General features: G+C 46.0%; 1 protein-coding gene across 2 annotated transcripts in view; it reads right to left on the minus strand.

The window, feature by feature from the left end:
• Positions 1-2,459: 2,459 nt before the first annotated feature.
• APCDD1 (APC down-regulated 1) overlaps positions 2,460-23,139 on the minus strand; it is a 31,403-nt gene continuing 10,723 nt past the window's right edge. Inside the window, exons 2-6 of one of the 2 annotated variants that reach the window (XR_005056691.2) lie at positions 21,126-21,309; positions 18,053-18,584; positions 5,364-5,685; positions 3,221-3,913; positions 2,460-2,597 (exon numbers count right to left, since the gene is read on the minus strand). Coding sequence is in view for 1 of the 2 variants with exons in the window: in XM_017656510.3 (XP_017511999.1) it covers positions 3,465-3,913; positions 5,364-5,685; positions 18,053-18,584; positions 21,126-21,309 (1,487 nt within the window). In the remaining variant the exon portion in view is untranslated. The other variant, XM_017656510.3, reaches the window with a different exon arrangement.

Here is a 23,139-nt window from a genome sequence, read left to right on the forward strand (position 1 = left end):
TACAACAGGTACCAGAAACTGAGACCAAATGAATCCATGGAAACCACAGCCTTGTTCTTAGAATGGAAGGCCACTGGTCAGATCCCATGATCTGCTTTCTAGTGTGCTGACCAGCTGAGTGGAGATGTATGTGTCCTGTCTCATACCCTTGGTGGCATTCAACTTGGTGCCAGTTAGTTCTCCCCTGGAGGGGTGAGATTGTGCTGTCAACCTCAGCACAACTCAGCCAATAGAGAAGCTGGCGACCTTACTTTCTCCAGTTTTTCTCATGATAGCATTACTTCTGCCCAGTGAAACACCAGGGCAACGGGGTTGTGACAAAATTGGGGCCCTATGTACATTCAGAGATTGTTTACCTTGGAAGCCAGACTCTTGGATCATCAGGAGTTGAATAATTTATAGCATTTTAGGACATGTAATTCTCTTACTGGTAAGAAAATGTTCATGCACTTTCTCATGAATGCAGAAATCAGTGGGAAACATCAAGCTACCTTTATTTGTTCTTGATCTAGATGTATATTCATGAAAGATGTTTGGACTCATGAAATCTGATGTCTCAAAAAGCCGGAAAAATCTGTGCAGGGTAGAGAAGTTTTGTGTGACAGTGTGGGCCCAGATCCCTCTCCAACAATCCAGTTCAGGATTTGAGCATTTCCCTTTGAGGACAGTGTCCTGAAATGCCTAGTTAGATGCTATCTATTGGCTTCTATATTCCACTGCCAGGTACCTAGTATGTCTAGTGGAGATGGGATGTATCATTGTAAAATAAAACATCACAATGTGGGGATTGATATGAATGTCATCTTTGTCTTTAAGTTGTATTTAAAGAGCTGGTGGAATAAAGAATGGCCCTTTCATTATTGTTAATGCTTTCCCTTCAACCAGGAGCCATGAGTCTTACATTCCAGTTGTTTCTGTAAGCTGAGTGAGGCCCTGAGGATGTCCTGCATCACCCGCCTCTCTAATAGGGGTCCCTCATGCCCAGCACTGTGGAGTTACCCCAGGGCTGCCACAGCACTGGGCACTGCATTGGGCTATTTAGGGTGGACATCATCCCAAAGGCCAGATGCTGGGCATCATGCGCTCCTACTCTAAGACAAATGACTGGACTTGTCACACCTGAGCAAGCTATTTTTGTTCTGTACTGGGTGATGTGGGACTCTAGGAAGCTCCTTTTATTAGAGGCCAGGGTCAACATGGATTGTATAAAGTTTGAAGCCTAGATCACACCCAAATTTTATCATTGCCTAAGGAACAACTTTCTGACCCTGGCCATTATCAGCTCGCTGCCCAGGATATTTTCCTTAGAGAAATCATTGGTCTTGTTAAAATTTCTAACTCTCAAACCTGAATGATTCTTAAATGTAGGTAACTGTATTTCTTCAAGGTGATGGAAAATCACTTAAAATGAAGATCTCCATGGAATACATATGGCAGCTTACTTTTAGAGGTGCTCATTCGTGCTAACATGACATACCAAGGTTAGATGTGATATGTGTGAGTGACACAGCAAGGAACAGGCATATGTTTAATTGTGTTGATAATTTGTGAATAAATTATATTGGTCATTCTCTGTAATGATATATAGTGTATCAGAAAGTGATATGACCACATGGAGTTTATGTCATGCCTAGGACATATGCATAAACATATATTATGTACATTAATATCTATATATTTGGATATGTATGCACATACATGTGTGTATATACATATATATGTATGTAGTATACTTTAAAAAGTGTGAATAGCTAAGTCTAGGTGAGTGGTTGTGAATTAAGTGACTATAAATCTATCATTTTTATGGTAAACCACTGAGGTATTCTTTAGCAGTGAACTAGTTTTTCCATATAACTTTATTATATACTTTGAAGATAGCATTAATATTAATTAAATAGATCCACAGGTAAAATGTATTTCATGGAAGTATTTTCAACATCTTTGTTTATTAAGCTTGGCAGACATTAAGTTAGTATTTTCTTTTGAATAAACCCCCTTAGTATGCACCACAACTTAAAATAAAATCTAAAGATAAAGCACTTCGTTACTCCTTGACATCTGCATAACTTAACAGCACATTGAATGCTACAGCCTGTCATAAAGTTCATTCTTAAATATGAGTGTGACTCTTGACTTTGACTGTGGCTTCCAATCTGCTTTTGGTTATATCCAGGCTCTCAGTTACTCACATTTCCCTACATCAGTCCCCACTGGCAATGACATGTGGCATTCAGATAGTGCCGTTTTCAATAATCCAAAGTAATGGGCAGACAGGACTCACGCACCCTCCCAGTGTCTGAGAAAGAAGCTCACAGGCTCTGTGTAAGGTTGCCCTGAAATCCTGCAGAGCTGCCACATCTGAGGATAAGGGACCTTTACACAAAGCCTGGGTTTCACACAAGTGCAGGGCCTATTGGTGCTCCCAGCTGGAATGCCGCCCACTGCACCGTCTTTGGGCAGCCAGGCCCTAAACTGGAAGTGTGGTCTCTTGAGTGTTTGTCTTTGAAAGTAGCACGCAGAGATGGCAGACGGACACTCCAGCTGCTTACCCCAACCAGATATGCATGAGCCAGGAAGAAGGTCCCATGAAGAGGAAACTGTGGAATGAACGAGCATTTTATCATTCACGTAGCATTTAATACACTGTTCCCAGCCTGTGCATCCCTGCTGCTGTCTGGTGACAGGACTGCTTAGGTATTTGCTTGACAGCCCTTGTCTACTGGGCAAGTAAGAAAGCATCATGCATTCCACAACCATCCAGAAACCCACATAAAACCAGTGTCTCTGCCCCCAACAAGTTAAAACAATAGCTTAAATTACTTTGAAGTTTTAATTACAGATACTTCTCCACTCCATATTTGAAAGCTTGGAATTTCTGCTTTTTTTTGCAGAAAGGCTGCCAAGGTTGTCAAAAGCTAAACCCTGTGTCTTTCCTATGTACATATCTACACACAAGTCTCTTTTTTATTAATAAAAGTATCTTGATTGCCATTCCAAACCAGCTCTGCACAAATTCCAGGTTGTGAAAGTCAGAGAGTAAAACAATCCCAAAGGAGGACAGGAAGCAAATAGTGGCAGGAAAAACTGTAGCTTGATAGTCCTGTCTTCTAAGCTCAATTCAGAAATATAAAAATAATTAAGAAGAAGAAAAGAAGAGGATCTAGCTTTCACCCTGCTCCCTCTGACAAACACCCTAGCCCGAAACTCTCTGCGGTCTTACAGTGCAATTACTGTTGTGAAGGCATCCCGGCCAGCCACCCGACTGGACGGAGTTCAAAGCAGAAACTTCAAACAGCTCTGCTCATGACTCAGGCTGCGAGAGAGGGGTGAGGCCGGAGAAAAGGAACGCCAGTTCTCAGGCATTCAAGTGCATCAGAACTAGAAGTGTCTTTTCTTTTTGCAAAGAAAAATCTGTCAATTGTAAGGAATCCTGGTTTGGAAAAATATAAGTTTTGTAAAAGCTTCTATCGGAGAGTGTTCCAGTGCAGCAGAGCCAGAAGACAGGTGAGCACAAGGAGCAGGGAACAAGCACTCCTCCCAGGTGCCTGGCTCCCATACTGGCGCCCCCTGTGGTCTTCGGAGAAGTCCTCAGCTCTGGGAGCAGAAGAAGCGCACTGGACCAAGGGCATCTGGTAGGACGTGGCTCTCTTGTCTGGCCTGTCAGGACTGGACCCATCACTGGGCCTCTGGCCATTGAACAGCAGGTAGCGGCCGCGGGCATCCTGCTCCATTTTGAAGATCTCATATTCCGTGTGAGGTAGTTTGATTCCTAGCGCCACACAGCCGTTGGTGTGGGTCACATCCTGCTGGATGCCCACTTGCCAGGAGCCCTCAGCCCCACATTCATTGCCGCTGAAGACATTGAGGAGGGAGGCTGTGGCCGCGTCCATGGGGGTGACCTTCATGTGATTCACTGTGGAGAGAGGGCAGTTCTATGACTCAGAGAGTGAGTGTGTGGGATGGAGAGCCCACAGAGCCATGGTTGGCAGCATGCCACCCACACCAGGCTGCTCCAAAACAGCCCTGCACACCCAGGCATCCGACAGCAGAGTGTAGACAAGCATTCTCTGGTGCAAAGAGTTCAACATGATGATATCAATGGCAGTCACACCAAACAGACCATAGGTGTGACCGGAAACAATCTACTACACTTAGCGTCTGAATGCCTAGCCCAGCTGCAGCTGATTGTGCCTATTAATATGAAATCAAACCATCCCATAAACTGTCTCCAAAGACTACAAGGTGTCTCTTTGGTCACGTTGACTCTTGGGATTGACAAAATAGTCAACAAAAGCTTGAATTTTGTTTTTATGAAAAGGACTTGAGGTTGTTAAATAGTTTTGGTGTTGAACACCTATACTAGTTAGTAGTCTTGCAAATTAATACTGGTCCATAAATTGTGCAACTAAAATAAATAAGGCTGCAAGCAAGAAAAATGAGTAAATATATTAAGTAAGCTTCCCAGTGCTTGCAGAAGACTGCTTTGGAAGGCCCGCCCAGGGGACTATGTTCTACCATAAGAGCTTTGGGTAGAATCAAAGATGTTCTCTTGGCCGTATCAAAGGTCCACTCTTGCTTGAGCAAATCTTCCTTGCTAAGAGGAGGTTCAAGATGCCCTAGGGTTTTCCAGGTTAGTAGAAATCCTCTATATTAACTAGACTGAAGCACAGAATGCTATCCTGGAAGGGCTCACACCCAGTATCTAGGCCATTCCCCTTTTATTTGGCCATGGCAGAAGTGATTCCATCTTAAGTAGATGGGCCAGCCTAAAAAAATTCTAGAAATAAACCATTAGACCTCCCTTGCTGGTAACAGTCTGGCGAATCTCATCCCTTACCTTCTTCTTTTAGGTGATCATTAGGTATCCTGACCCTCCCACCCCAAGCACACAGCAGCTTCTCAAGTGCCTGCCAAGTGCAGCATCGGAAACAACTCTGAGTGCCTGAGGTGTGGCCAATGCCTGTTCTTTACCGTCTGTTCAGGAGGGGGAGCTGCACGCAGCAAGTGAGCGTGACATCATCACTGGGGCAGTTCAGTACCTGCTGTGAGCTGCACATAAATGATTCGTGCAGACCTGCGATCTCATTCTAGTTACATACTCCCTGGCCACGTCTAACACCATGCACTGCACCACAGCACCACAGCCCACGGGCTGAGCCTTCCACCCAGGTTTGCCCTGTTTCGGAGCACAGAGGCTGTTGGGAAGGATGACCTTGAAGCAGAAGCACCCCTGACCTCTTCCCCAACATCTCTAGTAGAAAAGAGGCCCCTTGCCTCAAGCTCTGCCTCAACTAAACATCACAAAACTGCTTTGTCTCCTACCAGCTAAACCGTTAAGCTGGGACCCGAGGTGGGAGCCCTACCTTTGAACACAAACTCTGTTCCTCCCAGGACCCTGGAGGAGTGCACGCCCCGGCTGTAGCGGCCCTTGGCGTAGATGGTGAAGGTGGGGTGCTTGCAGATGGGGTCAGAGTAGTGGTAGTAATGCCCTTCCCAGGTGTTATTGTTGTCGTGGAAGATGAAGTGGCGGGTGAGGAAGAGAACCTCGGGCCGCACCTCACAGCGCTGGCTCACCCACTCGCCGTGCAGGCCCACAGTCAGGTCGGCCTTGGGGGGCAGGAGTGGCGGGCGGTGCTCATCCGACCGGTGGATGATGCGGCAGGCGATGCAGGCGTGATCGTGGTTCTGAAACCAGGAAACAAACACAAGGAAAGACTTGTCTTTATAAGAGAGCAGCATACATGAGCTTCCCTCAGGGGCCTCACCCAGTGCGACTGGTCAAGGAAGCCAGGCCAGCGTCCCTCGTACTGGACACCCACGACTCACCTGGAGGCCTGTTTAGGAGCCTGGAGGGGGGGGGGAGTGTGTGTTCCCAAATGCACATGTGTGTTTGGCTGACATGGACTTGGCCTAAATATTTCAGCTGTGATACGGACTCTCCAGAATCCTATTACATTTTAAGACCACATGTCCTGTATACTTGAATTCAAAAAGAAAGTCTGGTATTACCTCACACCCATTAGTATGGCTACTGTCAAAAAAACAGTAAATAGCAGTGTTGATAAGGATGCTGAGAAAGTGGAACCCATGTGCATTGCTGGTGGGAATATTAAAATGGTACAGCTGCTGTGAAGAAGAATTACCATTTAATGCAGCAATTCTGCTTCTGGTTTATACCCAAAAGAACTGAAACCAGGGTCTGGAAGAGATATTTGTTCACCCATGTACACTGCAGGATTATTTACAGTAGCCTAGAGGGAAACAACCCAATGTACATGGACAGATGAATGGAAAAACAAATTGTGGTCTTTACATATAATGAAATATTATTCAATCTTTAAAAAAGAATGAGATTCGGACATTAGCATGGCTACTGTCAAAAAGGACAGGGGTCCTTTCAAAGGAGAGAAAAGAGGAGGCCCAGATGAAGGCAAGAGCAGAGGCCACTGAGAATTGGCACTCACACCTGTCATCCATTTGCGTTTGCTAGCTTCAAGGTTTGGAAGTTTTATGGGCTCTTAATTTGCTTCCTGCTTTACAGCTTTAAGCCATTTAATTAGTGCAAGATAACTGCAGCTCTTTCAGGAGCAACTCTCTTGCTGAGTCTGCTTCCTAACTAATGCAGACTCTGGGACATGGACTGCCTAGGTTTGTGGCTTAGTAAACCTCCTCTGAGTAGGAGTGGCCACAGACCATCAGCCACATAGATGCTGTTTGCCCAGAGGGCTCACACCAAAATAGCTTAAGTCTGGAAGACAGGGGAGCTGGGTCCTTGACCATGCCTGGCTGTTTAACCTAAGTCACAGGACGCCTATGAGCAAGGGGCTACCCCCCTCCCCCAACTCCCTGCCCTGGATGTAGGGATCATCTCTCTGTGATTCTCTTCCATACAGTACAGTATTACAATAAAGCAGACTGGGCTAACAGACAATAGCCACACTCAACACCTTATGCAAATCTGGTTGGTGTTACGGCATGAGGGTGACAATTATTGCTCAGTGCCCACTGGGCAGCTTGTGGACACTGGCCCTGTGCTCCCCTGCCCAGGGATTGGTCCATGGGGTGTAGCAGCTCACTGGTAGGCAGTCCCTCAGTGCAGGTATGCACTTGTTTTCTAAAGATGGAGATCGAAATCTCCGAGGTTTTCTCATTTTCAGCATTGACTCAACATGATGTTCCTGCTGTTGTTTGGTTAAGGCTCAGCTACCTCAGAGAGAACAGGAGACCAACAGCTGGAGGACAGCTTTCCAACTGCCATCCCTCTCTGTTCTCCTCCAAAGTGAACTCAGTGCTCACTACCTTTCTGTGTTCACTACATGAGCCTAGAGTTGTAATTTATGGGAGAGGAGGCTTCCTTTGCTGAGACCATTGTGGCTTGTAGACGGTAAGATCAAAGAGGCAGTTGCAGCATGAGATGAAGCCAGAGTTCTCGCAGCGCCGGGGTCCCGATGCATTTGTTGGCCTATTTGCTCTTACACAGGGAGAAACTGCCCTGCAGCCTGTGCTTAGCAGCTGTCTGCAAGGAAACAGAGAGGAAGGACCACCTACACACCACTGGGCCTTACAGAGCTGCACAAGAAGAGGTGGTTGGGCCAGGTCCTGAGAGCCATGGGCCAGCACCACACTTTAGGCAGCAACTGTGACTTAGCAGCTAGTGACCGTGGTCAAGTGATTAATCTGTTTCAAGGTCCTCACGTATCAAATGGGAATTGTTACACTTACCTGCATAACTGCTACAAGAAATGAGTAGATTAAGGAGGTTCCCACTTAGCGCACCCAGAAGCAGTGCAGAGAGAAGTTGCTCAGAGTGACAGAGCAGGGTTTGGGGTTGTGGGCGTGCATAGCGCTTGGCAGGAAGATTAAATAAACGGCATGAGTCCCAAGAAATGTGTCACTATCTTTCAAATATGTCTTAGGGTGAATAATACAAATTTAGTTAAAAGAAAGCATCACCCAGCTTCAGTAATTGTGCCATTAAGTATTTTCTTCGTAAACTATTTGGAAGTGAGGTTCCAAATGTTTTATCCTGAAAAGGGGTTCTGATACTCAAGGTCTGGGATGGAAAGTTAATATGATGTCTGTAATATCCTACTAGCTCTCGCACTCAGGAAGCAGCCTGACTGCTAGCAAGCATCATCACGATCAGCCCCTTTATTAAACTGTCCCTGCTGTCCCCGCTGCCCTGCCCCAGCCCCACACAGTCTGAGTGAAACCAGCCTGCACTCAGATTCCCATCTCTGAGATTTCAGACAGGACAGCTGTGTTCTGGTGCCAGTGCCTGTTAGCAGGCACACTGGAAAGAGAGAGGGCCCTCCAGGAGCACACACCAGGCAGCTTCCAAATTCCCAAAGAGCTACTGTGCAGGGTCGCCCCACCCGGAGCTCAGCTGGTGGCTTGCTACCGGCTCCACCTGCCCACTGAGCAAGTCCTGCACAGCCCGTTTATTCAAGCACCAAGCCAGTCTCCACTTGCTTTCCTGCTGTTCCCCACAACATGGCTGCTACGTGTGATTTGGGGGTTTCAAAACACCACCTGTGGCCACTTCATTTCTGCCATTCTGAGAAGGCGTGAGGCTCAATCTCTGACATGATCTATTTGTTGCCTCAAATACCAATATCCATCTAGGAGCTGTCCCTCCCAAAAGGTTCTTGGGTTGTGTGAGGGGAGGGAAAATAAGGAGTCTTCATTCTTTCAAGAGCTGCTGGTGAGAGAACATTGGGGATCAACTGCTCTTTGGTCAGAAAACGAACAGGCTGGGAGAGAAGAGGTGGGGCCAGCTCTCCGGGTCAGGCTGCTCTAAAGAAGCGCCATGCTTTGCACGGGGGCGTCTGTGTTGCCACGGCGCTCTTGTTTAACAACAAGGGGGCGGGGGTTCCAAGCTCTTAGATGTACTGTGGTCACTTCAAGTGACTGACAGCCCTGGGCTAAAGCGTTACTGTTCGGCAGCAGAGAAAAGCAGGCAAGGTTATTTTGGGGAGCTTGCCATTAATCAGTTGGGTCTGTGAGAATCTAGGGAGAAAGTGGGAGGAACCTGGCCCTTAGGTATGGGTCTTGCCAAATTCCTAAACTAGTCTTAAAATTCTGGTAAAATATATAGACCATAAGCTTACCATCTTAACCATTCTGTGAACAGTGCAGTGGCACTAAGAACATTGACACTGTTGTGCAACCATCACCACCATCCACCTCCAGAACCTTTTTATCTTCCCTAATTGAAACTTCCCAATTTAACACCAATAACTCCCCATTCCTCCCTGTCACAGCCCCTGGCAACCCTGTCTCTGTGGATCTGACTACTCTAGATAAATCATGGAAGTGGATCATACAGTATCTATCCTTCTGTGACTGGCTTATTTCACTTAGGATAATGTCCTCAAGGTTCATCCATGTTGGAGGATATCGCAGTTTCCCTTCCTTTTGAGGCTGAACAGTATTTCTTTGTATGTACAGACCACATTTTGTTTATCCATTCATCTGTTCATGGACACTTGGATTGCTTCCACTTTTTGACTATTGTGAATAATGGTGTTATGAGCATGGGTGTTCAATCTACTCAAGACCTGCTTTCATTTCTCTTGGGTACACACCCAGAAGTGGATGGCCGGATCCTATGGGAATTCTATGTGTAACTTTTTGAAGAATCTCCATACTGGTTTTCACAGCAGCTGCACCATTTTACATTCACACCAACAGTGCACAAGGGTTCCAGTTTCTCTACCTCCTCACCAACACTTATTTTCTCTTTTTTTTAATAATAGGTGTCCTAATGGGTGTGAGGTGGTATCCCACTGTAGTTTTGATTTCAATTTCCTTAATGATTAATGGTGTTGAGTATTTTTTCACATGAATACACTATTTGTACATCTTCTTTTAAGAACTATCTACTCAAGTCCTTTGTCCATTTTTTATCAGGTTGTTCTTTTCGTTGCTGAGTTGACTAGCTTTTTAAACAACTCTTTAACTGGCATTAAGAAATCAAAGATTTCTTATATATCATACATAAGCATGGGATTTTTGGCTTCTCTGTGGATACTGTCAACAAAGGAAAAAGCTTTAGTTATGGTTTGAAAAGGAGAACATTTCTGTTTCGTGGACAGATTTTAAAAATAAATCTAATTTGTGCTCTTAATTCTCACCATCCTTGGCTTGAATAAAAACCAAAAGACCTATAGGAACAACTATGGTGAAGCAGAAATTAAGGCCTATATACTATATTGGCTCTAATGTTTCTCTTTTCCGAGATACTTTTCTGAAATAGTAGCCTTTCATAATTAATAAATGGGAAGAGTTTTTCAACGTGAGTAATTTGTATATGAAGTACCATTTGCTTTATGAGGTTACTCTCCTTTTGGGTCCATGCTCTGCTACCTGATTCTCATTGGAGAAGCTATCCTTTCCCAGCCTCTCCCAGTGCGTTTGTACATCACTCCCTTCCCCTGGGCCTTAGCAAGGGCTACTTTACAGTCAGGGTTTCTGCACAGAGAAGATCTGAAAGCAAAGCAGAGGAATCAGAACATGTTCCTTCATTGTTATTCTTTACCCCAACTATGAAAAGCTCTAATTCTGAAGGGGGAGGGGAGAAAAAAGATCCGTCTATAATTAATTTCTTAAACAAACAAAAAATCAAGCTTATTCTAAAAATGAAAAAAAAACACATTAAATAACTGCAGCGTACATGTACAGGACATTTGATTCCGAGGGAGTTCAAGTACCCAATCTCCTTAAGCTTCATAACCTCCCAAAGAGAACTTGGGTACACTTTACAAACAATGCCACCAAGGCATGGAGAGAAGAATGGGGCTCAGATGACTTTGACAAGCGAAAAGTAGAATCTGAACATCATTTGTTCCTGGGGCTTGCTGACTGTTACCTCCTGGCCCCATGGTGCCACTTAGGCTGAGGCCCTGCAGAGAACACTTGTCTCCCTACCAAGGACTCAGTCTCTGGAAAAGGTCTCTCGCTGATGACTGACAGGGATTCTCCAGTTTCCTCCCATGTCCCGCCAATATTTATTTCTGGAGAGCTGGTTCATCAACAGCCTCTGACAGCAGCCACTTGTTTTCAGCATCTCCCCAGAATGGAAGAAATTACTGGATATGTTCCTGTTGTGAATACATCAACTCGAGAAGCAGGCTGAAAAAAAATCCTTGGGCTAACCATTTTGCTTGAGGAGGAAAAATGGAAATAGGTTATGGAAATTTCCTTTCATAGAATTTTGTTTCATGGGATAAAAATGCATTAATGTTTCTCAGGAAGAAACCTGCCATGGCCAGTGGTCAGTGGCAAAAGCTTTTTTTTTTTTTTTTAATTGATTAGACAAAGCTAAGCCAGTAGCATCTTCCCTATTTCATTAGTGACATGAACCTGAAGTTCTAACTCACAGTTGAGAATCTTGACAACAGGAAGCAACTAGATCATTAAAAACAACAGCAAATGATAAAGTGTCAGTGATTCTAAACAATGAAATCTAATACTACCTCTCTCTTACATTGCCAATATTAACATAATGGCTATACTGCTATACAAAGATATTTCTCTGGCCTACAGTTAAAGAAAGAAAAGAAGCTGTGTTCTTAACACTAGGGACTATTCATTTGTCCAGAAAAAATTATTAGTTTGTTCATCTACACACTGACATTACTTCCTGCATAAGCTTTTTTTTTTAACAATTGCAATTCACCATGCATTTGATTACATTTCCACTTCAGGTATTCCTACACATGCATCCTTCCTGGGAGTTCTCCATTTCACTGTAAGTTCTCTGAGGTCAAGTCCAAAGTGCCCCACCTTCTTCCTATTTCCCATGACACCTCGGAGAGGGCAGTGGGTATGATGCAAGTTCATGACTGACAGGTTGATAGAAGGCTGTCAGTAGATATTTAACCATATGCACAGTGGCCAACATTCCTCACAAATGCTGAGAGACACCCAGCTGTGAGAGGAGCCTTGTAGGAGGCTTTTCAGACCTGGGATCTAGAAATTTATGAATTCAGGTTCATTTTTGACCACCTGAGGATTCTACTTTCAGAAGGAAGTAGAGTGAACAGCCATGATCACATATGTTGTGTCTCTTTAACTGTAGCTTTAGGGGTCCCCAAGGGAGCTGGCAGTCTGTGCATCCTGTAGTGCAAGCATCTGCCCCCTGGAGGTAGAGGCCAGCGCCACACCTGCACAGCAGTGCCCCACCCCGGAGGCAGGCACTGCAGAGGACCTAGTGACCCTCACGCACAGCAACCCACATGGCCTACCCCATAAAGGGGCCTGGGATGAATAGGTGATGGCAGAAGGTAGAAAGGGGGACTGCCAATTTCTTGGGGTTTGTATTTGGCTACCAGTTGGTGGGAACAAAATTCAACTCAATACTCTTCTGCATCCTTGAGTTAAGAAGGGGCACTTGGTAGCCCTTGGAAGCAACATTACCTTTCCTAGAAACGAGTTTTCTCAGAAGTTTAGCATTGGAGAAGTTAGCTTACAAAGGCTTTCTCTGTTTCAAAATATCATAAATCACAAGGATAATTTTGCCTTCCCACTGCCTTTTACATACACACTGTGGATTAGGTTCAACAGCTAGATAAGAAGGGCCACAAGGAAGCTGGTTCTTTAATACAAATGACTTTAAGAATAGTTTCAGAAGAAAACTTTATTTTTGTTTGATTGTTTCTTCCACTCCTATTAATGAAAATTCACTTAAATAGTTAAAGCAGATTCATTTTAGTAATTATATTAAATTTTCTGTAAATGCAGTGGACCCGTGGTCTGGCCCATTTCTCCTCCTCTCTCTCACAGTGCTCAGCCACATACAGGGAAGTACTACAGACTTTCTGAGTGCTTGATTTCCTGCATGCCCAGGCTTTCACCCTGTCCTCTCAGCTTCTTGCCTTTTAAGGGATGAAATGTTTACCACTTACATTGTCCCTGACAACAAGTATTTCCTGGTCTGCTAACTCCTCAAATAAAGCAACCTTGCATGGATTTTTGTCTGATGAAATACTCTGGAGTCAAGGAATATAACAAACTGTTTCAGCAATAAAAATGTAGGCCAGCAGCTGTGTGGTGCAGCCATCATGGGACACTTTATACTTTGGCCCAGACAAAACATCCACTCAAGAAACCCTTTCAGAGTCAAGACCCCATTGTCTGATCCCAATTGCCAGCTCCATTTTTTCTCACAACATGCAACATTAGTTGCCTTGTAGTAAACACCTAGCCCCAGTGAACACTGTCACAATTTTCTTTAAGATTCATCCTTACTGTACAATGAGCTTCTGAAACTGATTTAGGTCGTAACATTGAACTTCCTGATCATCTGCCACCTCTCCCATCATGTCTGCATATCCGTCTCCTTCCCCTCCAACGGCAGAAAGAGAAGAGCTATGGGTTCTCCCACGAGCTCCAGGCTACAACCCTTACTCCTGCAATACCCACTCACCCACCCACCTGGCAGCAGCGCCCCGCCCAGGCCTGAGGAGACCCCCTTCCTGCTGCAGCGCCATCGCCCAGAGCTGGGCTGAGCAGCCTGCTGCCTGTGGACACTGGTCCAAAGTTCCGCTTAATGTCACAGATAACAGAGTCTCACAGCTCATCTGTATTGTTCACATGCTCTGAAAAGGCATGGAAATGCAAGTTCCCTCAAAACACATGCTCACTCAGTCTGGGATTTCCACGGAACTCAAGAGAAAGCACACAAATGTTATTTCCTTCCTCATTTAAGTGCTCAGCTACTCTTAAAAGTAGTTCAGTGTTTTTCTCCCTTTGATGTGTAGCCCCACTGCTGTAAGCATGCTGGGGCAGAATATTTGAGATACATGGCTGGGGAAAGTTGTCTGGTTTTGAGACAACCCTTTTGATTTATGACCCTAGGGCTAAATCAATGCAGGATTTTGGAGAAAGACCAATGCAGTGTGCCTATGAGTCTGATCCCAAGGCGCTGATGTTTCCAGCGACCCTGGCAATCATTTGCTTTTCATTACTATGTGATTCTAACACTGAAAGAACTCACCTCACTAACCTGTCAGCTGTACAAGAATCTAGGCAGAGGGTAAGGCTACCCTGGTATTAAACTCACCTCAGGCTAAGCATCTTCTTTCAGGGTTATTTTAGGCGGGCTTGCTTTTTTAATGAAGAGTAGCCAATTTCATCCCAAAAGAATCCTCCCAGCACACCTGATTCTCTTCAAACATAATTTATTTGCCAAAGGACTCTGAATCTCAGAGCAAAGCTGTATAAAGCTTAGAAAAACAAGTTGATTTAAAGTTTCTATTTTTACACAGTGTCCTGTTTCCAGAGGGGCTGAGACTAGTGGTTTCAAACTCAATTTAGCATTTAAACTAATTTTCAGCCAGGTCTCTATGGACCAGCAATTAGGGAAGGCAAAGAGTTCAAAGAGAAGGATGGGGGCCTTGTCTTTCTGGATGCCCCTTCTCCTCCCCTCCCTGCTGCCCTTCCCAGCGGGTTCGCAGACTGCTACTGGCCCAGAGGGCAGGAGCACCTGGGCTTTGCATTTGCTGGGGCTGGAAAGGCACTAAGGGCCAAGTCCATTTACTCCTTCCCCTAGCTGTCCTGGGGAAGGCTCTAAAAACTTCTGGATGACTCTGCTGCACGCCTCAGGCCAAGGCGTGCTGGGCCAGGGACAACAAGAGAAGAAGGGCCCCTTTCAGCTGCAGAGCCACACAGACTCCCCTTCCAGCCATGCAGGATAGCACTGGGTTACACATGCCAGGCCGGACGCCTGCCTGGGCCTCCCCCAGCCCAGCTGTCATCCTCATATAAGGCCACAGCATTCTTTTGAGCCTCAGTCCTAGCTCTTGAAATTTTAGTTTAGTTCTGTGTGGTGACTGTGTTTAGTTAATGTAAGATCATGGCACAAACTGCAAAAGGGACAAAAAGGCACACAGTGACATGTGTACATCCAGTTTCCCCCAGTTCAAAGGCGATCATTGTTATGTTTCTTAGGTACCCTTCCAGAAATAATGACTCCTTTGTAATTATCTTATGCTCCTTTTATTATTAGTTTTACACAATCGTATCATACTTCTCATGCTATTCTGTACCTTCCTTTTGTTTTTCTAATTAACAATATGTCTAGGATGTTACCTAATGTCCGAGGTTCTTTCCACCCTTAATATTTCTTAAATCTGGGAATCAGGCCTAGGGTTTAAAAAGTCTACTTCTTAAGAATCTGGGTAAATGCTCCCAAAACTGCCTTAGCAGAGCAGGGAGGAGAAAACGGGATGCAGTGTTTATAGTTAGGCATCATGAAACGCTTTGATGCCCCTGAGCAACCGTCATCCTCATTTCCCTGGGAGCCACCTGCCCAGAAGGCTACTCACTCCAGCCCAGAGGAGAAGGGAGCTTTGCCAGTGCCCCTTTCCAGATGCCAGGCAGCAGTCTGCCCATTAACCCCATCACTTCTTAAATTTTTGATGTTTCAATGAAGAAAACTTCAGGCTCCAGAAGGTCAGATAGTTCTACCAACACCCCACGGCAGGTAACCACAGGAAAACTGGATGCCAGGATTGGCTATCGTCTTCAAAGTCCATATTCTCACCAGATAGTGTTAAAAGAAAAGAGGCCTCTCCAGCTTTTCAGTTGATAAAATTCTCAAGTCAGTCTTACAACTTGAATCCTCCATCGCCATCAGGACATTCTGCCTCCAGGAGCCACCATGCGTGCCTTTGCTCTCCCAACAGACAGGCCCTATCTAGCGAGGTCCACTGACCAGAATGAGAACTGTCCCTGCTGCAGGACTGAAGGAGGGAGGGAGGGACAATCACTGGGGGCTACAGGTCTTGGGAACACTGACCTTCCCTTTCCAACCTCCTTTGAAGGCGGCGCCACTAGAAGCACAACAGTGAGAGTGGAGAGTGAGGTAAGGGAAGAAAGTTATAGTTCATCTTTCTTTTTTTCAGTCCTAAAAAGAGCCTACATGGACGTCTGCTGGTGAGGAAATGCAATATGAACCTGTGTGTGTGCAAGCGAGCTGCCCAAGGTCAGGGGCAGAGCAGGAGGGCGGGCTCCTGGCTCCGTGGCCGGGTCCTGGGCTGTACCCTGCCTCCTCCTGGATGGAGCACATGGGCCTCCTGACTAGGCTGCTCACTCCTACTCAGTCCCCTGCCTCACAGCTCTTGGGTTCGGCTGTTTGCCGCTAGTGTCTTCGCTGGAGGGCGAGCAGGGAGATGCAAAGGCCCCTGCTTGCTCAGCAGCTCTTCATAAAGGTTCAGACCGAGGTGAGTGGGTGGTGTTGGCTCACACAGGTTTATGAACTATCTGTGGACCATTTTTATCCAGGACATTCCTCCCTCCCATTACCAGAGCTACTTTAAACATTGGCTGAGCTATGCTCAGGCCAAACGTACATATGACAATCTCCTTTCCCAGCTGCCCTCTCACACCACAGATTTCAAAAGAAGTGCTGTTTGCCTGCAGACTTCACCACAAACTTTGGCTAATGCTACCAAGTGGAAAGGCCCACCACGCAGGGGTAAGCCCATTATGCCCATCAGTTTTACCAGAAGCCACAGCCCACAGGTGATGCCTCTGCATAGATGATGCCTCTGCAGCTACCCCACTCCTGGCCCCTCCTGAGAGTGCCAGGAACCCCAGGCACACATGCTGGAGGCCGCAGGAGAGGCCACGCTCACCCTCCCTGCCCTGACTGACCATTTCTCCTTAGGGTATCTGGAACTTAGGTGGCAGAGCACAGTGGGCCTGGTCCCTGTTCTGCACTGAACAAGCCCCACAGGCATTCCAAGCTGTGCTGGCAAGCCACCTGGGCACAGGAACATGGGAGCCCAAGAGCCCGGCAGCACAGGTCTGGCCTGAGGCCTCCGCAGGGCCTCCCCTCACACACAAGCATCCCTGAGAGGGGCATCCAGAGGAAGTGGCCTCCAGCAGGTGGGTTTCCTCAGCAGATTCCCCACAATTATTAAAAAAAGGTGACTTAAATTGCACATCCTCACAATGAGGATAAAAAGAAGTAATACTCGGTGGCCTTTGGCAGGACACGAACTCTGTGATATCTCCCCAGTCATGAATGGGCTCAGAAGACTGAGAAGAAAACAGATTAAAAAAAAAAAAATGAATAAACCTCCAAACAAAAGTCAAGCAGGATCCCTTAAGCAGGAAGTGAATATTCCAAAGGATTCCACAAAACCATATGTAATGGTGGGGGTCCCTCTAGAAAAATCTGCTTGCCCCCGGCCATGGCCAGAGCCCCGTATCACCCTCCCCGCCTAGAGCATCCCCAGCTTCTGTGGTGGAAATGGTTGTGTTACATGCTGACACGGATTCTGAGCCTGTGGGAAGGAAAGGCTTTGTGAATTCCAAATATAATTACTGGACTATCATTCAAGAAAATAATATTAATAAGGTTTTAATTGTTTCTGGCCCCCCTTCATCCTCCCTGTGGCCACAGTGACTTTACACTTCACTTAGTCAAATGGTAACAGCATGGGGTCTGCAGAAAGTGGACTGGGTTCAAGTTCTGGTGCCGAACTCACTAACAGGAGACAGCGCTACAGTGTTAGTTGTGTCCCTCTTCCACCTAGGAGGGTAATACCTGCCTCCCAGGTCACTGTGAAGACTGAGAGTACCCATGGGGGGCAGTTTCTATAAGGTTAACAGCCCCGAGCAGTCGGCACTGTCACTCCTGGGGGGGATCTGCCCACCTCCCCCAGGGCTGGGTCCTGCCACTGTTGCCTGCCTATCCCAAGTGTGGTTATAAATCTCACTATTTCCTTCATTCTTGCATCTTAGAATCACAGAAGAGGGTCCCAGAGTGTCAGAGCTGCAAGGAGCCTTAGGAATTTCCTAGGACAGCCACCCCAGCCCCTACTGCACCACCAGTGCCTCTACACCCCACACCATGTCCAATAGGAAAACCGTGACCCCACCCCATGTGCTCCCTCCACCAGGCAAGCTGGTGGCCCACCCAGATCTCCTCCCACAGGCTGCATGCATCCCTCCCTCCCAGCAACCCTCCGCGACCCAGAGCCCCCCTCACAGGCCTGCCTTCAGGAGGCCGCGGAGCCCTGAGGGCCACAGCTGCAGGTACCTTGGCGTTCTGCAGCGGTGGCTGGTAGCTGGACGGACGGTAGAACATCCTCTGCAAGGCATCTGTATGGATGTCGCCGAGGAAGAGCTCCTCCACCAGGCGGTCCAGGTCGTGCAGTGGGTGCTGCTTCTCCACCCGGATGAGCTGCAGCTCATGCATGGCGAAGTTGACAGCTTTGGTGCACTCACAGCCGTTCTCTTCCCGCCACAGGTCGTAGGCCACATCCTGCACCCAGGCACCCCCCGTGAGGACGAAGCCGGGGCACGTGCGGTTCACCAGCTGGCAGAGCTTCTCGGCTACTGCCTCCGTGTGGCATACGACCTGCACATTGTGCAGCTGGTAGTCGGCCTCGGTGCCCCCACGGATGATCCAGGAGGCCTGGCGCAGGCGGATCTTGCCCCGGACGACGAGGGTGTGCGTGGGGCTGGTGCAGCGGTTGCCGCTGTAGTAGAACTGGTAGGCCTTGAAGGTGTTGTTGTGGTAGAATCTGTAGGACCTTGTGAGGAACTCTGGGCCTGGCCTCACCTCACAGCTGAGGAAGAGAAGGGAAGGGGGACTTTTAAAATCCCAAAGGCCTTGAGAAGAGACTCATTAGTGTTAAGAAACAAGAGTAATAATGAAAGTGTAGTGCTATCCTTATGCCAGTTCAAAATGGTTGATTTTCTGAGTGCTTCTGTGTTATGGACCTCATCTACAGCAGCAGGAGCTAGATGTCTATTGTCCTGAAATGGATCTGCTCTCAGGGAGGGGTCACTCAGGGGCAGTGGAAAATTCACCCTCCCATCTAGTCAAAATTAATTTTCCCTCTACTGGAAAAATAAAGGAGCAAAGCTAACATAACAACAGACTTAAGGGGTCCTTCCGTCTGTGCTGGCTGACAGTGGCAAAGTGACAGTGGCTTTAGATAAACGCTGGAGATTCCCAAGCCAGAAATATTTGAACTGGGCTCTAGAGCACAAATGGCTTGGTGGCTTTACCTCAGGTGTATTCTTCACATCGCTCTACTTAGAATCGATTCCTATACAGCAGCACAGCCGACACCAGGGAACAGTGGAGCCATTCATTAACATACTGGCCAAAGAGTTCATCTGGCCTATTTGCTGGGTCCTAGTCTCAGTGACATCATGACTGTTAGGGCATCAATTTTGGCCTTATAACTCTGTTTGCGTCTGTAATACATATATATATAGTATAAATCATTTATGGTAATTCTGGTTTGAGCTGACTCAGCATTGCTAAGTCAAGCAGAGGGACTGAATCCCAAAGGCCAGTGGCTCTCAGAAGTGCTAACATCTTTTAGTTAACAAGCTGGTGAAAGAGAAATATTTAGAAGAGGGCAACTTTCACTGAGTAAAGATTGTCAACTGACATCAAATAAACTGCATGGACAGGAAGCCGTCAGCAGTACCTTTGAGAATCCATTGTCTGTGAGAGGTCTTCCCCGGGTCTTTTAGTGTGAGCAGTGATTCACGTCAGTTGAGGTTTAGTTAAGATCACTTATTCTTAACATTTTATCTAAGCACTGATGTTGACAGGCCTCCAAAGCTCACCGTATCTCAAGCCCATTCACTTCTCCATCTGCTCCACCATCAGCCCCGCCTAAGCCTCCCTCATCTCTAGCCAGATTGGCTGCAACTATCTTTTTTTTGGTCATCCTCACATCACCTTTTCTACCATCCATGTGCCACACAGTAGCCAGAGTGTCTTCTAATAAAGTGGAACCATGTCTTAAGCATGGCGCCTGTGGAAGACTCAATGGCTTTTCAGTTCTCTTAGGTTAAAAGTCAATTCACCAAGGAGACTTGGCCTGCGGGCGCCCTGGGAGCCAGCCTCACCCTCCACGGAAGGTGCATTCATGCTCTTCTTCCCAGTCAACTGGTCCGGCCATGAGGCTCTGGGCCCGCTGTTCCTGCAGCCAGCCTTTGGTAGTTCTTCCAGACAGAAAGCTCTTCCTCAGTTTTTGCACAGCTAACATCATCTCAGCTCAAGTGTCCTTTCCTTTGGTGGCCTTTCCTGATCCCACCCCATCCCAAAATAGGACTCTGGTATTCCCCTTAAGAACCTGTTGTTTTTTTCCCCTCTTCATAGTACTTCTTTGGTGTTTATTTGTAAAATTCCCGAAGACAGGGACCATGTCTGTTTTGTTCTCTGCCATATACACGAAATCTACAATAGTGCTTTGCAAATGGTGAACATTTGTGCACTGAACAAATATTTGTTGGATAAAATGATAAATTATTTAAAAGTACATCACATTAAGATTGTGCAAATATTTATCATGTGGTTATTTTTAGAAACTCCATTTTTAGGAAAAAAAAACTTCTGGGTCTTCAATTATCTTATAAAATTCCTCTTTTTTTTCTTTTCTGTGTACATATGCATTTGATCCCTCCCCAAGGTACCTGGGGCCGCAAGGGAAAAGTGATCAGATCACAGAGCTGACCTTGTTAATTCTCAGCAATTAATGGGTAGGGGGAAAATTGCAGGTCTGCCTCTAGGTTATTTTTAAAAGCTCTAATGGAAGATAAGCCAGAGCACAAACAAGGATAAATCTCAGCTCTGCAGCCTGGAAAAGGATACAAGAACTAAGCCCTGGCTAGTAGAGGTAGCCTGAGTACCTTTTAACTTACTCTTAGAACCCTGAAGCTATATATTAAATTACCAGAATATGGTTAGAATATTTAGACCATCCGAAGCTTTCAAGTCATGTTTCAGTGTTGGTGAAACACAGACCTCTAATTTCACTTGCTAATCATTTCTTTTTATACACAAGTGGTCCCACAGAGTTTGGTAAACAACGACTCATTCACTCACACTCTGTGATTAACAGTAGTATACATAATATCATCTCTGCTTTAGCTAAGATTTCTACAGTACTTAACTCTGTTTCTTTACCCAGCAGAGTTTCAAATCCTTGCTTGGCTCTTAGTTAGAATGTAGACAACACCTAAATCATTGTGGATTATATGAAGTCTTTATGCATCTGAGACACCCTAAGAAGGGTATCTATAGCGGTGGGATAAACCCCAGCTCTCTGGTCCCTCCCTGCCCCACCCTGCCCTGGTTCTCTTACCCAGTGGACACCCAGTGGCCCTCGATGGCTGGTGGCATCTGCACAGTGATCCTGGCACCATTGTGGAGATGTTTGAGCATGTGATGGCACTGTGACTCCTTGAAAGCCCTCCAGGCACTTTTCTCTAAGGACCTAGGATGGGATCTGCTGTCTGGATGAAGGAGAGCAGACCCCTCGGCCAGCCCTGAAAAAGAAAAGTAGAAGTTCACTGACAGGACACTGGGCACAGACGTAAGTAAGGCCAGAAACTGCCCATGCGGCAGGGAAGTCACCAAAGGCAGGGCACGCACTCCTCCTCCACCAGGTTTGGTCATGGTCCTGCTGTCCTAGAATGCACATTCCCAAGTGGGAAGTGTCCTGGGAGGTCATTCCGCAAGTGAGAAAACAGGTCCATAGAGATGACAAACATGGGCTTCCATGAGGTCACACAGCTAGTTCCTGGCAAAGCCTGAGCTCAAATCCACAAGTCTATGAAAGGGCAAATAAAGTCATACGTGCATGTGAGCAGTTGTGCAGCACAGACAAATGAATGTGCTGAAGAGCTGAATAAAAAAATGTGTGTGTTCTAGAGTCAGCAAAGAACTGGAGATGGAACTGAAGGGAGAAATAAGAAACTGGTCACCAGGGATGGGGACACAAAGTGAGGAGAACATCCTCAGGAAAAAGGGAATTCTTTTCCAATGAATGACCTCCATGGGGCTGCCCACCAAGGGGACATGAGTCTTGTGGGTAGGAGTGTGACACTACTCTCCAGTTATGTCCCAAGTGCAGCCCCACATCCACAAAGTCCTTGACAAGTTAAGGATACAATGTAAGGTTTAAATTAGGAAATTTACAGGAAGACTGCACCTGCTTATTTTCCATGGGTAAAGAAATACTGGACTAAGGTCATCTTTGGTATAAGTAGTTTGGGTTGGCCAAAATTTACACATGCACAACTACCACCAGTCTCATGTTCAGAATAAGGCAATACAAACAAAGGAAACCTGAAAGCCCGTGCTTCCTTGGAAATTCACTTCCTAATTAACAAATTGATAGGTCTTCTTTGTGGACCTACTATGCATTTAGCACACTAACAAAAGAAGATACTACTTAAGACAAATGTGCAAAAATGAAAATATATGCAAAATAAATAAAATGCACCTGTTACAATGCTACCTATGAGGACACCATTATATATTTTTTAAATCAACACCTGAAAAACTTCACAGAGAAGCCACGGATTATGAGAAATAATTTGAAAGTGCAAAGTTAGACCCAAAATCTAGTGACTTACAGCAACATGGTGCAAATCTACTGAAGAAACTCAGACCCACAGGTTGATAATATTCAGTATTTATAAAATATTCAGATATTTGCCATTATTTTGAGGGTTGAACTAATGTTTTGTCAGAAGTCTTTGGTATTGAGAAGACAGCGGTCTCCACATGGGAACTCTCAAGTGTTTTTCTCTGAGTAAAAGCTGCACGGAGCAGTAGTTTTGGATTGTTCTTACAGATCTTAAATGAAGTAAAAAGCAATGAGAGGCAAAAGTATCTATGGGTATGATTCATGAAAATTGTGAAAAGAGATTCTAAAATAAGATGATGGTGCCATGTTCAAATCAAATGCAACCTCACCATCAGCTCCATTTAGCCCAATCAGGTGATTTGGTCCTGAGCTAGAATGCGAGAAACATTATAGCTCAGAAATCCGTGTCTGGTGATATAGACAGCAATGTGCATGGCTGTTAGGAGAGGACCTTCTTTCCTGTGGCGTCGACTTCCATCCAGGTAAGTCATTCCCAGTAAAATGACTCTCCTGGGTCTTCTCTCCCCACCCCCTTTCAGTCCTCCCCAAGTGAAGCGGCTGTGTGATGGGAGAAAAAAGAATGCTTGACTCAGTCATTTTTCTCTTACCTTTTGTAAAACTAGCCTGTTTTCAAACTACATGCGTGTTGACTGCTCCTCCCCCTACCTCGTAGAAACGATTCTGCGCTTTCAGTTGTTGGGCTGTGGCACTAGGCCAGGTGGTA

This window comes from Manis javanica, chromosome 9, assembly GCF_040802235.1.
Source record: "Manis javanica isolate MJ-LG chromosome 9, MJ_LKY, whole genome shotgun sequence".
In the NCBI taxonomy this organism is placed as follows: Eukaryota; Metazoa; Chordata; class Mammalia; order Pholidota; family Manidae; genus Manis; species Manis javanica.